This window comes from Hemitrygon akajei, chromosome 17 (assembly GCF_048418815.1).
Source record: "Hemitrygon akajei chromosome 17, sHemAka1.3, whole genome shotgun sequence".
Classification (NCBI taxonomy): Eukaryota; Metazoa; Chordata; class Chondrichthyes; order Myliobatiformes; family Dasyatidae; genus Hemitrygon; species Hemitrygon akajei.
The window spans coordinates 29,153,885-29,168,928 of NC_133140.1; the positions used below are offsets into that span (position 1 = coordinate 29,153,885).

The 15,044-nt window shown below is 51.2% G+C and overlaps 1 protein-coding gene across 5 annotated transcripts in view; it reads left to right on the top strand.

The window, feature by feature from the left end:
* Positions 1-15,044, top strand: part of cpne2 (copine II) — a 258,097-nt gene that overhangs the window by 91,278 nt on the left and 151,775 nt on the right. For all 5 annotated transcript variants that reach the window (XM_073069841.1, XM_073069840.1, XM_073069839.1 and 2 more), the window contains 2 exons: positions 10,926-11,012; positions 11,275-11,334. In XM_073069841.1, the coding sequence (XP_072925942.1) occupies positions 10,926-11,012; positions 11,275-11,334 (147 nt within the window). The remainder of the gene's footprint in view (positions 1-10,925; positions 11,013-11,274; positions 11,335-15,044) is intronic.

Here is a 15,044-nt window from a genome sequence, read left to right on the forward strand (position 1 = left end):
CTGCAGCAGTTAAAATGAGATTCAGATTCTTTGCCTTTGGAGTAAAAAGAATTCCACACAACTTTTGTCAACGTTGGGGATGGAGCTTTGACAGGAGGCAAAGCCGGGAGCAGGACTTTGTTCACTCTCTGCTGTGCTTTATTTCTATGTTTTCAGAGACATTTAAATACTTTTGAAATCTTATTAAGTAACTCAAATACACTTTAAAAGCATATTGATGCTAAAAGATTTAAGTAAAACAAAAAAATGATAAATATCTATTTTCCCTTTCATCCTCTGATTCTTTAAAGGTATGCTTATGGTTTTTACAATTTCCTGCCCCCTCTTTGCCCCCACCAATGCCTTGCTCCCTTTTTGCCCTATGGTTGGAAGGGGTACGGAGGGCTATGGTCCAGGTGCAGGTCAATGGGACTAGGTAAAATAATAGGTTTGGCACTGACCAGAGGGGCTGAAGCACTGTGCTCAAGTGTTGGTGCCAGCCAGCACCGGGGGAGATCACACCTAGAATATTGCTTACTCCTCTGAGGTGCCTAGCCGAGGATGGATGCACTTACGATAGGGTGCAACAAAGCTACACCCTATTCCCAGAGCTTAGCTTTGTCACATAATGAAAGAGGAAGCACATTGGGCTTCTACTGAATTCAGCAGAACAAGAAGTGTCCCCATTAGGAACAAGCAGTATTCCTGCCGAGCTTGGTGGAATAGCCGTAGAGCTGACGTCTCCCTTACTCATGTGTCCAGAACCAAGGGTCACAATTTTCAATCTTAGATATCAGCCATTCTGAACTGGGGTCTTCCTTTGTACCTTTGGAATTCAGTACCGAAAGGTCTCCGGGGTCTCAGTCACCGTCAGAAACGTACTGATCAGCTGCGTCACGTCGGCGAGGCATCTGACCGCAGATCCCCGCAAAGGATCGCAAGGGCTGCTGAGAGGGCGTCTGCGATATTTGTCAGAAGCACTGCCCACGCAGGGCCCTCAGCATTGTCAGTGATCCCTCCTCTCCGTCCAACAATCTCTTTGACCCCCTACCATCAGGTGGGAGCTACCATCGCAATAGGACAAGAACTGTTAGGATGGCCAACAGCATCTTTTCCCAGGCCGTAAGACGACTGAATTACCTGCCACCACCCAGGACTCATCGTGTATGAAGCACCTGTAGCATTATACTGTTTACTTTATAACTTGTGTCATAAATCAACTTTGTTGTTTGTTAATTTAATTGCGTAATATTACTTTATGTGTGGTGTGTGTTACATATTGTGCTTCTCGTCTGGACGAACGTTGTCTCATTTGGCAATATATGTGTGTATAGTCTCATTTGACGGTGTACAGGGGTATAGTTGTCTCATCCGGCAGTGTGCACGGGTCTAGGTGTCTCATTCGGCGGTGTGCACGGGTCTAGCTGTCTCATTCGGGGGTGTGCACGGGTCTAGGTGTCTCATTCGGGGGAGTGCACGGGTCTAGGTGTCTCATCCGGGGGTGTGCACGGGTCTAGGTGTCTCATTCGGCGGTGTGCACGGGTCTAGGTGTCTCATCCGGGGGTGTGCACGGGTCTAGGTGTCTCATTCGGCGGTGTGCACGGGTCTAGGTGTCTCATCCGGCGGTGTGCACGGGTCTAGGTGTCTCATTGGGCGATGTGCACGGGTCTAGCTGTCTCATTCGGGGGTGTGCACGGGTCTAGGTGTCTCATCTGGCGATGTGCACGGGTCTAGCTGTCTCATTCGGGGGTGTGCACGGGTCTAGGTGTCTCATCTGGCGGTGTGCACGGGTCTAGCTGTCTCATTCGGGGGTGTGCACGGGTCTAGGTGTCTCATCCGGCGGTGTGCACGGATCTAGGTGTCTCATCCGGCGGTGTGCACGGGTCTAGGTGTCTCATTCGGGGGTGTGCACGGGTCTAGGTGTCTCATTCGGGGGTGTGCACGGGTCTAGCTGTCTCATTCGGGGGTGTGCACGGGTCAGGTGTCTCATCCGGCGGTGTGCACGGGTCTAGGTGTCTCATTCGGGGGTGTGCATGGGTCTAGGTGTCTCATTCGGGGGTGAGCACGGGTCTAGGTGTCTCATTCGGCGGTGTGCACGGGTCTAGCTGTCTCATTCGGGGGAGTGCACGGGTCTAGGTGTCTCATTCGGCGGTGTGCACGGGTCTAGCTGTCTCATTCGGGGGTGTGCACGGGTCTAGCTGTCTCATTCGGGGGAGTGCACGGGTCTAGGTGTCTTATCCAGCGGTGTGCACGGGTCTAGGTGTCTCATTCGGGGGTGTGCACGGGTCTAGGTGTCTCATTCGGCGGTGTGCACGGGTCTAGGTGTCTCATTCGGCGGTGTGCACGGGTCTAGGTGTCTCATTCGGCGGTGTGCACGGGTCTAGGTGTCTCATTCAGGGGTGTGCACGGGTCTAGGTGTCTCATTCGGCGGTGTGCACGGGTCTAGGTGTCTCATTCGGCGGTGTGCACGGGTCTAGGTGTCTCATTCGGCGGTGTGCACGGGTCTAGGTGTCTCATCCGGCGGTGTGCACGGGTCTAGGTGTCTCATTCGGCGGTGTGCACGGGTCTAGGTGTCTCATTCGGCGGTGTGCACGGGTCTAGGTGTCTCATTCAGGGGTGTGCACGGGTCTAGGTGTCTCATTCGGCGGTGTGCACGGGTCTAGGTGTCTCATTCGGCGGTGTGCACGGGTCTAGGTGTCTCATTCGGCGGTGTGCACGGGTCTAGGTGTCTCATCCGGCGGTGTGCACGGGTCTAGGTGTCTCATTCGGCGGTGTGCACGGGTCTAGGTGTCTCATCCGGCGGTGTGCACGGGTCTAGGTGTCTCATTCGGCGGTGTGCACGGGTCTAGGTGTCTCATTCGGCGGTGTGCACGGGTCTAGGTGTCTCATTCGGCGGTGTGCACGGGTCTAGGTGTCTCATCCGGCGGTGTGCACGGGTCTAGGTGTCTCATTCGGCGGTGTGCACGGGTCTAGGTGTCTCATTCGGGGGTGTGCACGGGTCTAGGTGTCTCATCCGGCGGTGTGCACGGGTCTAGGTGTCTCATCCGGCGGTGTGCACGGGTCTAGGTGTCTCATTCGGCGGTGTGCATGGGTCTAGGTGTCTCATTCGGCGGTGTGCACGGGTCTAGGTGTCTCATTCGGCGGTGTGCACGGGTCTAGGTGTCTCATCCGGCGGTGTGCACGGGTCTAGGTGTCTCATCCGGCGGTGTGCACGGGTCTAGGTGTCTCATTCGGGGGTGTGCACGGGTCTAGGTGTCTCATCCGGCGGTGTGCACGGGTCTAGGTGTCTCATTCGGCGGTGTGCACGAGTCTAGGTGTCTCATTCGGCGGTGTGCACGGGTCTAGGTGTCTCATTCGGGGGTGTGCACGGGTCTAGGTGTCTCATTCGGGGGTGTGCACGGGTCTAGGTGTCTCATTCGGGGGTGTGCACGGGTCTAGGTGTCTCATCCGGGGGTGTGCACGGGTCTAGCTGTCTCATTCGGGGGAGTGCACGGGTCTAGGTGTCTCATTCGGGGGTGTGCACGGGTCTAGGTGTCTCATTCAGGGGTGTGCACGGGTCTAGGTGTCTCATTCGGCAGTGTGCACGGGTCTAGGCGTCTCATCCGGGGGTGTGCACAGGTCTAGGCGTCTCATTCGGGGGTGTGCACGGGTCTAGGTGTCTCATTCGGCGGAGTGCACAGGTCTAGGCGTCTCATTCGGGGGTGTGCACGGGTCTAGGTGTCTCATTCGGGGGTGTGCACGGGTCTAGGTGTCTTATCCAGCGGTGTGCACGGGTCTAGGTGTCTCATTCGGCGGTGTGCACGGGTCTAGGTGTCTCATTCGGGGGTGTGCACGGGTCTAGGTGTCTTATCCAGCGGTGTGCACGGGTCTAGGTGTCTCATTCGGCGGTGTGCACGGGTCTAGGTGTCTCATCCGGGGGAGTGCACGGGTCTAGGTGTCTCATTCGGCGGTGTGCACGGGTCTAGGTGTCTCATCCGGTGGTGTGCACAGGTCTAGGTGTCTCATTCTGCGGTGTGCACGGGTCTAGGTGTCTCATTCGGGGGTGTGCACGGGTCTAGGTGTCTCATCCGGCGGTGTGCACGGGTCTAGGTGTCTCATTTGGGGGTGTGCACGGGTCTAGGTGTCTCATTCGGGGGAGTGCACGGGTCTAGGTTTCTCATTCGGGGGTGTGCACGGGTCTAGGTGTCTCATTCGGGGGTGTGCACGGGTCTAGGTGTCTCATTCGGGGGTGTGCACGGGTCTAGCTGTCTCATTCGGGGGTGTGCACGAGTCTAGGTGTCTCATCCGGCGGTGTGCACGGGTCTAGCTGTCTCATTCGGGGGAGTGCACGGGTCTAGGTGTCTCATTCGGCGGTGTGCACGGGTCTAGGTGTCTCATCCGGCGGTGTGCACGGGTCTAGGTGTCTCATCCGGGGGTGTGCACGGGTCTAGCTGTCTCATTCGGGGGAGTGCACGGGTCTAGGTGTCTCATTCGGCGGTGTGCACGGGTCTAGGTGTCTCATCCGGTGGTGTGCACAGGTCTAGGTGTCTCATTCGGCGGTGTGCACGGGTCTAGGTGTCTCATTCGGGGGTGTGCACGGGTCTAGGTGTCTCATCCGGCGGTGTGCACGGGTCTAGGTGTCTCATTTGGGGGTGTGCACGGGTCTAGGTGTCTCATTCAGGGGAGTGCACGGGTCTAGGTGTCTCATTCGGGGGTGTGCACGGGTCTAGGTGTCTCATTCGGGGGTGTGCACGGGTCTAGGTGTCTCATTCGGGGGTGTGCACGGGTCTAGCTGTCTCATTCGGGGGAGTGCACGGGTCTAGGTGTCTCATTCGGCGGTGTGCACGGGTCTAGGTGTCTCATTCGGGGGAGTGCACGGGTCTAGGTGTCTCATTCGGCGGTGTGCACGGGTCTAGGTGTCTCATTCGGGGGTGTGCACGGGTCTAGGTGTCTCATTCGGGGGTGTGCACGGGTCTAGGTGTCTCATTCGGCGGTGTGCACGGGTCTAGGTGTCTCATTCAGGGGTGTGCACGGGTCTAGGTGTCTCATTCGGCGGTGTGCACGGGTCTAGGTGTCTCATTCGGCGGTGTGCACGGGTCTAGGTGTCTCATCCGGCGGTGTGCACGGGTCTAGGTGTCTCATTCGGGGGTGTGCACGGGTCTAGGTGTCTCATTCGGGGGTGTGCACGGGTCTAGGTGTCTCATCCGGGGGTGTGCACGGGTCTAGGTGTCTCATTCGGGGGTGTGCACGGGTCTAGGTGTCTCATTCGGCGGTGTGCACGAGTCTAGGTGTCTCATTCGGCGGTGTGCACGGGTCTAGGTGTCTCATTCGGGGGTGTGCACGGGTCTAGGTGTCTCATTCGGGGGTGTGCACGGGTCTAGGTGTCTCATTCGGGGGTGAGCACGGGTCTAGGTGTCTCATCCGGGGGTGTGCACGGGTCTAGGCGTCTCATTCAGGGGTGTGCACGGGTCTAGGTGTCTCATTCGGCAGTGTGCACGGGTCTAGGCGTCTCATCCGGGGGTGTGCACAGGTCTAGGCGTCTCATTCGGGGGTGTGCACGGGTCTAGGTGTCTCATTCGGCGGAGTGCACAGGTCTAGGCGTCTCATTCGGGGGTGTGCACGGGTCTAGGTGTCTCATTCGGGGGTGTGCACGGGTCTAGGTGTCTTATCCAGCGGTGTGCACGGGTCTAGGTGTCTCATTCGGCGGTGTGCACGGGTCTAGGTGTCTCATTGGGCGGTGTGCACGGGTCTAGGTGTCTCATTGGGCGGTGTGCACGGGTCTAGGTGTCTCATTCGGCGGTGTGCACGGGTCTAGGTGTCTCATCCGGCGGTGTGCACGGGTCTAGCTGTCTCATCCGGCGGTGTGCACGGGTCTAGCTGTCTCATCCGGCGGTGTGCACGGGTCTAGCTGTCTCATTCGGGGGTGTGCACGGGTCTAGGTGTCTCATTTGGGGGTGTGCACGGGTCTAGGTGTCTCATTCGGGGGTGTGCACGGGTCTAGGTGTCTCATTCGGCGGAGTGCACAGGTCTAGGTGTCTCATTCGGGGGTGTGCACGGGTCTAGGTGTCTCATTCGGGGGTGTGCACGGGTCTAGGTGTCTCATTCGGGGGTGTGCACGGGTCTAGGTGTCTTATCCAGCGGTGTGCACGGGTCTAGGTGTCTCATTCGGGGGAGTGCACGGGTCTAGGTGTCTCATTCGGCGGTGTGCACGGGTCTAGGTGTCTCATCCGGCGGTGTGCACGGGTCTAAGTGTCTCATTCGGGGGTGTGCACGGGTCTAGGTGTCTCATTCGGGGGTGTGCACGGGTGTAGGTGTCTCATTCGGGGGTGTGCACGGGTCTAGGTGTCTCATCCGGCGGTGTGCACGGGTCTAGCTGTCTCATTCGGGGGTGTGCACGGGTCTAGGTGTCTTATCCTGCAGTGTGCACGGGTCTAGGTGTCTCATTCGGCGGTGTGCACGGGTCTAGGTGTCTTATCCAGCGGTGTGCACGGGTCTAGGTGTCTCATTCGGCGGTGTGCATGGGTCTAGGTGTCTCATTCAGCGGTGTGCACGGGTCTAGGTGTCTCATTGGGCGGTGTGCACGGGTCTATGTGTCTCATCCGGCGGTGTGCACGGGTCTAGCTGTCTCATCCGGCGGTGTGCACGGGTCTAGCTGTCTCATTCGGGGGAGTGCACGGGTCTAGGTGTCTCATCCGGGGGTGTGCACGGGTCTAGGTGTCTCATTCGGCGGTGTGCACGGGTCTAGGTGTCTCATTCGGGGGTGTGCACGGGTCTAGGTGTCTCATCCGGCGGTGTGCACGGGTCTAGGTGTCTCATTCGGGGGTGTGCACGGGTCTAGGTGTCTCATTTGGGGGTGTGCACGGGTCTAGGTGTCTCATTCGGCAGTGTGCACGGGTCTAGGTGTCTCATTCGGCAGTGTGCACGGGTCTAGGTGTCTCATCCGGCGGTGTGCACGGGTCTAGGTGTCTCATTCGGCGGTGTGCACGGGTCTAGGTGTCTCATTCGGCGGTGTGCACGGGTCTAGGTGTCTCATTTGGCGGTGTACGCAGGTATAGCTGTCTCATTCGGCGGTGTACGCATGTATAGTTGAACGACAATAAACTTGAACTGAACTTGGACAATTCAGCGCAATCTTATATCAAGATTTTCACCAGCGCTGGAATGGGAGGGATCTCCTTGCCCACCACCAGGTATTGCTGCCTCTTTCCCCATCTCCCATCTTCATCATCACTCTCATAACTCTGGTTAAAGCAAAAGTCATGCCTGCCATCTCCACTGGCTATAATAACCAGATGATCTTCCATCCGTTTTGTTGTTTGAGAATACGGGGTCGGACACTACGCTGCTCCTCGTTTGTGGTTGCATCATGAGAACATTGGTACCTACCTGAGACACTTGGTTTACTATTGTATCCAAAAGACCCACCTACACTTTGTGGCCTTGCCTCAGTGTTGACTTTTAGGGCAACATGGAATTTGTCCGAGAATCTCTGGAATAAGATTCAGATAATGAACTGATAATGATGGGTTCTGGCTCAGTAATAGGCCAATTTAATTTAAACTCATTGGCAAAATATCCCTCGTGATTTTTCAGGTGGAGGCACAATATCTTTGAAGAGTTTATACTTCAATCAGTGAACAGTTAGCTCAAGTTTTTCGTCCTTCATTTATCGTGAGTGACAGTCGGTATCTGGTGAATCACATTTGCCAGTGATGTAGTTTCCATATTCATTTCCACTGGGTGGGTGTGTATGATCCATTTGGGTGGAACCTGGAGAGGTCATTTGGTAATGGGAAAAGTGTGTTAATGTGGCAAGCTACACAGGGAGACGAGCCATTCATATGAAGAGCTTTACCGAGATCCACACCTGGTCAAGCTAGGATAGTCTGAGGAGTGAGGCAGTGCTTGGTGCCTCATTTCGAAGCACTCCTAGCCAACTTGCTGCAGCGAGAGATGCAAATCTGGTCAAGATCTGGTTCTGTTGAAATACTCATAAGCTTACGGTGAGAGAAAGGAGCTTTAAAAAGGATTTAAGTGGAATTTTATTCATAGAATGAGTTTGATTGATACCTGGAACTCACTGTGAGGAGATGATGGAATCAAAGACAATCATTATTAAAGAAATTAAAGAGATCATTTTTAAAGAAAAGTGTGTTAATGTGGCAAACTACACAGGGAGACGAGCCATTCATATGAAGAGCTTTACTGAGATCCACACCTGCACTGTGAGGGTCATGTTTTTTGACTTCTCCAGTGCGTTCAACACCATCCGCCCTGCTCTGCTGGGTGAGAAGCTGACAGTGATGCAGGTGGATGCTTCCCTGGTGTCATGGATTATTGATTACCTGACTGGCAGACCACAGTACGTGCGCTTGCAACACTGTGTGTCAGACAGAGTGGTCAGCAGCACTGGGACCCACAGGGGACTGTCCTGTCTCCCTTTCTCTTCACCATCTACACCTCGGACTTCAGCTACAACACAGAGTCTTGCCATCTTCAGAAGTTTTCTGATGACTCTGCCATAGTTGGATGCATCAGCAAGGGAGATGAGGCTGAGTACAGGGCGACGGTGGGAAACTTTGTCACATGGTGTGAGCAGAATCATCTGCAGCTTAATGTGAAAAAGACTAAGGAGCTGGTGGTGGACCTGAGGAGGGCTAAGGCACTGGTGACCCCTGTTTCCATCCAAGGGGTCAGTGTGGACATGGTGGAGGATTACAAATACCTGGGGATACAAATGGACAGTAAACTAGACTGGTCAAGGAACACTGAGGCTGTCTACAAGAAGGGTCAGAGCAGTCTCTATTGCCTGAGGAGACTGAGGTCCTTTAACATCTGCCAGACGATGCTGAGGATGTTCTACGAGGCTGTGGTGGCCAGTGCTATCATGTTTGCTGTTGTGCGCTGGGGCAGCAGGCTGAGGGTAGCAGACACCAACAGAATCAACAAACTCATTCGTAAGGCCAATGATGTTGTGGGGGTGGAACTGGGCTCTCTGACGGTGGTGTAACACTGAGCGTCATAGGAAGTCATTCCTACCTGTGGCCATCAAACTTTACAACTCCTCCCTCGGAGTGTCAGACACCCTGTGCCAATAGGCTGGTCCTGGACTTATTTCCACTTGGCATGATTAACATTATTATTTAATTATTTATGGTTTTATATTGCTATATTTCTTCACTATTCTTGGTTGGTGCAGCTGTAACGAAACCCAATTTCCCTCGGGATCAATAAAGTATGTCTGTCTGTCTGTCTGTCTGTCAAATATATTTAGACAGGTATGGACCTAAGGTGAGTAAATGGGGTCAGTGTAGATTTGGGCCAAATGCTTCACATGGGCACGATGGTCTGAGGAATTATATGACCTTATAACACATTGCTGAGGGCTTTCAAAGGCAAAGGTTTGAACCCTCTCCAATGTCAACACAAGGGGCCCAAAACTGCTCATCTGGATGGTCATTGGCTGATCATATCCTGGTTGGATTCTGTGCTATTACTTGTCCTCCAGGCTCACCCTACAGTACTACTTCAAATATTTGTACAGCTCTTCCTTCAGAATATGCCATTGTTCCTGCCTCAGATATTCCTGGTAGGAAAACATTCCACTCTGCTTATTCATCCACTGGCAAATTTAAATCTATTCTTCCTGTTCCTGCTTCCAACAGGAGACTGCAAATTCCATTCACTGCATCCACATCCTTCACAATTTTGAATAAAAAGCTCTATTAAATCTCTTGGGCCTAAAACCTAATGAATGTATTGGATAAATCTCGACTCTGTTATACCACCTCCAATTTTATTTTCTTGGTATTGTACTGCCTCGTACCCTCATTGTAACAAAGTATTTCCTTAATGAAGTGCTGCTTTAATCTGATGGACGTCCCTTAAAATTTAAGGTACTTACTTCATCTGAAGGTTCTGCAGGTCTTTTAGCAGAGCTGGTCTGTTCCAATATGCTGGGAAAAGACAGTTATTTGAAATTCTAGCATCTATTGTTTAAGTCTTGGGCTATATCAGAAAGTGAGGTTCCTGCTGTTGGCATTGGGCTTCGTGGTAAAAGAATGGCAGAGAGATCAGTTTGGGGGGTTCGATGGGGATTTGCAGGACTGGGGAATGGAAGCGCAGGGCAGTGTGATAGAGAAATTCTGCTAAGTGGTCGCCCAGTCTGCCTTTGGCATTTGGCAAGCCTTCGCCACCCTCTCTCAGATGGAACTGGCATTCAGTCTCCCTTCACCCGCCTCCACTCTAGTGTGACCACTATCTTCGTTACCTTTACCCCCTTTCTTCTTCTCTTAGTCACAGCAGGGAAACAACCCAGCACCCATCAGGACCTGTTCCTCACCTTCCCTACAACCTATAGTGAATGCTTAACATAAAAACCCGCATGTTTGGAATGTCGGCAGAAACCCGCACGACCTCAGGTCAAACACGAAGCACGGAGAGTTTGGATTGAACCTGAGACACTGGAGGTGTGAAGGCGCTCTGCCACTCACCTGCAAATTAAAGTCTTCTACTTTTATCTCGGATTTCCAGGTGCTGCTGTTTTTTTTCCTTTATACTAGCTCCTTATTCTTAAAGCGTTTAAAGCAGGTATCAGCTCACCGTAGGCACGTACTTGGCGCCTCGTCCATGTACTTTTGTCATCTGTTTTAATCCCTCTTCTGTTCTCTCTGATGGAATGAGATACTGTAGGCCGGAGTTATCTCCATGACGACCATTTGTACACTGCTTCCTTTCAGTTGACAGAAGATGCCACAGTGAAGGGATGGAGGTGGATGGTTGTGAGACTCTGGATTCCAGTGGGAAAACATGCAGTCAAAATGAGCCATTTAATTCTTTAGAAAACTTATTGTTAAAAGAAATGAATGGTTTCCAGTTTGCAAAGGAGATGGCCCTCAAAGTATTTTTAAAAAGTAACCTTCACTTCTCTTCAACAATCTAAAGAGATTCTCCTCTGCTGCTTTCAGGTAGAATTAGAATGCATTAATTCAAAGAAACAAAAGAAGAAGAAGACTTACAAGAATTCGGGAATAATTGTTATTAAATCGTGCAAGGTAAAACTTACATCTTTCTAAGATGCAGCTTTTTGTTCAAAGTCTAATTGCTGGAAAAATTAGCAAAACAATCTATTTTAATAAGATTTCAACAGTCTTAGCACACTAATTATGTGAATAATTTGTGAAGGTTGTCTGCAACAGTGTGACCTGTGGTTATAATAATGTGTAAATTAACTCATTATACAAAAGCCGATAAATTATTTTAAAATATGTAAACGGGACTATACAGATGCTCTTGTTCTGGTTTCATTTACTTCAGATCATCAGGAATTATTCCTTCCTGGATTATATCCTTGGCGGTTGCCAGCTGATGTTCACTGTAAGTAGAAGCTTCACCACCTTCCTTCATGCTACCTTGAAAATTTATGTCAGCAGGCAAATGTGGTATTCTAGTCAGATCCTTAACAAACGAAAGAAAACCTTGTTGCTGATCATAAGCCATGAAGTTCTGCCTTTGTTGTCGCTGAATGATCGGCCCTTATTACGGCTTCTGAGCAACCAATAGGTCAGTGAGGTCACGTTACCATGGCTGATCTACTGGATGCTGTTTATGACTCAGTGACACCAGACACTCCTAAATCTAAACTGCAATTTTTACAGTGAGCAACTAATGTAAAGTATTAATATACAGTATATATATTCAAAACACAAAAATACAACTGCAGATGCTGTGGATCAAAGAATACGTACACAACGCTGGAAGAACTCAGCAGGTCAGGCAGCATCCGTGAGAAAAGAGTAGCCAACGTTTCGGGCCGAGACCCTTCATCAGGAATGGGGGAGGGAAGAGAGGGCCGAAGCCCAGTAATAGAGATAGGGGAGGGGTAGGGCCTAGAGGCGCCAGGTGGAGAACCAATCAGAGGAAAGATAAAGGGGGGAGGGGAGGGGATAAGCATGAAAGAACTGTAGAGATAAAGAAGCAGAAAGTTGAAAGGGGCGAGAGGCAGAGAGGGACCTGGGATAGGGAATTACTGAAAATTGGAGAATTCAATGTTCATACCACTAGGCTGGAGGCTACCCAGACGATAGATGAGGTGTTGCTCCTCCAGCCTGAGTTTGGCCTCATCATGGCAGTAGAGGAGGCCATGTATGGACATATCTAGATGGGAATGAGAGGCAGAGTTGAAGTGGGTGGCAACCGGGAGATCCTGTCTATTGTGACGGACGGAGCGGAGGTGCTCGACGAAGCGGTCCCCCAATCTGCGTCGGGTCTCACCGATGTAGAGGAGGCCGCACCGGGAGCACCGGATGCAATGTATATATATTGATGTCCTTTACTCGGTTATGGCAGCCATTTCAACTGTGGGCGTGCCTTTGCGAATTTGAGTCCAGAGTGTTACTGTTTCAGCAAACACTTGTGATAGGATGAATCAGATGTTGGGGTTGGTAGGTGGGTGAGGAGACAATAAAATATTGAGCATTGGGGGGGGGGGGGGGGGGTCCAAAGATACTTTCTTGGGAGGTCCCATTCAGAGGCAGCTGTTGCCCAGTGTCAGAGATTGGGGGCCAGCAGACAGAGGCCTGATTAGAGGTGAGGGGAACAGAAGAGGCTGAGAGGAGACCAGTGCATGGGGTAAGAGTGTGTTTTGGTCATCGGTAGAGTGAAAAGGAGGATTAAAGGTGGAGGGAAGAAAGGAGAGTTTGCCAGAGAGGAACAGAAGGTTGGGGTGGATGTGGTAAGAGGGGTGGGGAGAATGGTTTCAGGAGTCCAGAAGTTTGAGACTGCAGGCTTGAACTTCAGAGAGATGGAGGTTCGAGGGCCAGTGGAAGTGGCAAGTGTCAGGGTCTCGGGAGATTAATGGGCTCGGGCCTCAGCAGAAGTCAGAGCTTTGGGGGTTTCAGGGCCTCAGGGATATGGAGGAGTTGGGAGTTTGTGAGGTGAGGTCAAGGGGTGAGATCGGTGGGTGGGGAAGATGTCAGTTCCATGTTGAGCTTTTGGGGCCAAATACAAGAAGGTACCTTAGTGGGGTCCAGGCCACTGCAGCTGTTAAATCGTTCACAGAGCGACCAACAACAGTCCTTAGGAGAACCTGGCTTAATTTACCCAGTAGTGCTCCAAAAGAAGTGTTACGAGGAGACTGATGATGCTGAACGCACAACTCCTGTTGGGAAGTGTCAGAACAATTTTCTGTGTGACGTGGAACTGCAAAGAAATGTTCATTACCCTGTTTCACTCCAGCAAGACTGCATTTTCGATTGAATGGCACGGACGCAAGTAACAGTCGGCAATCAATTTCTGACACCATCTTTGGAAAGAGCCAAGCCACGGTGTTTTTCTTCTGACACAGTATTGAAATGAAGCCTGAAGAGAGGGAATGGCGTTGTGCTGTGCCAGGGATACCGATTCAGAGTCGGGTTTACTGTCACTGCAACGTTGTGAAATTCGTTGTTTTTGCAGCATCAGTACAGTGCAATACATAAAATATACCATCAATAATAATAAACATCTATTTACATATTATATATAATGTGTGGTGTAAAGAGAGAGCAAAACTAGTGGGGTAATGTTCACATATTCGCTGACCATTCAGAAACCTGATGGCAGAGGAAAAGAAGCTGCTTCTAAAACATTGAGTGTTTTGGGCTAGATATAATTAATACTATTGGCACTCACTTTTACATGCGACTTTCACAGGGAAACGTGCTTGAGTGAAGCCAGTTGTACACCTTTTCCCATGGGTGTGCCCAGATGGCAAGTGTCACAATACTTCAGGGGGCAATAGACTGCACCCTTGCGTTGCTCCGTCTCCACATGCCAGTTGGGAGCTTGGCCAACTGGAAATTTATGCTTTCATGACCTCACAGGTGGTATCCGTCCTCCCATTGTCCATCCTTATGTTCAATGCACAGATCATTGAATAATCTCCTTTGTATTTTTAATGTGTTTGAATCCCGCCAGCTCAAGTATTAATTGGCTACAGCTTTGGGGCTGTTTACCCCATCTCCAAAATACAGTCTTTCTGGCTTCTTATCCCCATTTCTCGTCTGTTGATCCTCTGTCCCTCCACTGGCTCTTTATTGGACTTGCTGTTGAAGTAAAACAAATGCCCAGGACAAGTAAAAGGAGCCTTGATCCTTGATCTGTCGGGCATTGTGTTCCGGTGCGTCTTCAGACCGTGATAAATCGTGTTACATCCCCAGAAGCCATTTACTGGGTTTCAAGTAGATCAAAGCCAATTATCACATAACCAAGGGCACTCTCCAGATCACTTAACAAATTTATTTTAGAAGTGATGGCTGCGTTACTGCAGAGTAACAGGAATATCGCCTGTCATTTGTTATCTTGACGAGTAAAATAACAAGCTGCCACAAATCTGAATGTGACATGTGCTTACACACTTGTCCCTTTACGAGCTGTGGGTGTCTGTGAAATTCTGGCTGCATCTTTATAAAGCTGTTAGGCTGGGAGGTTTCTGTGCCGTTTCCTTTTTATAGCTCTCCATCTGAAGCCCAGGTTCATTAGAAATTCATAACTGGCGGACTCATTCAGAAAAAAAAGACTCCTGTTTTTATAACTAATGTTCACAGAACCGGCACGTTCTTTCCAGATTACCACAGACTTTCTGACAAGCACGTTACCAGGGTGACTGTCACAACTCACTTCCCGTCATTAGATAGGATGTTAAAGACAGAAACAGATCACTCTGTCGAGATCCACTAGATCAGTTGTTACGATCCACATGATCGTATCCACATCCTCCAGCTCTTCATCGTCCAACCTGGGCAGCAAATTGTTCCAGAAAGCAAAGTCTCGTAGATGCTGGTAATCTGAAGTAAAAACGCCAAAATATTATGGAGCACGACAGGTCAGTCAGCATCAGCGGAGAGACAAGCATTCATCGCCAAACCACTGTGTAGTTTGTGGTATGCTGGGGCACAGGCGTGTGATGTACCCTCATCGTGGTTGAAGGGTGGACAACAGAAAAGGTATCCTGCCCTCTGGAAAAGCGGTCTAGAGGCTCACCGATGAGTGAGGTGAACCCCAGTGGGAGGTGCTGACGAGAGAGCAACATTTCAGGGGTGATGTCC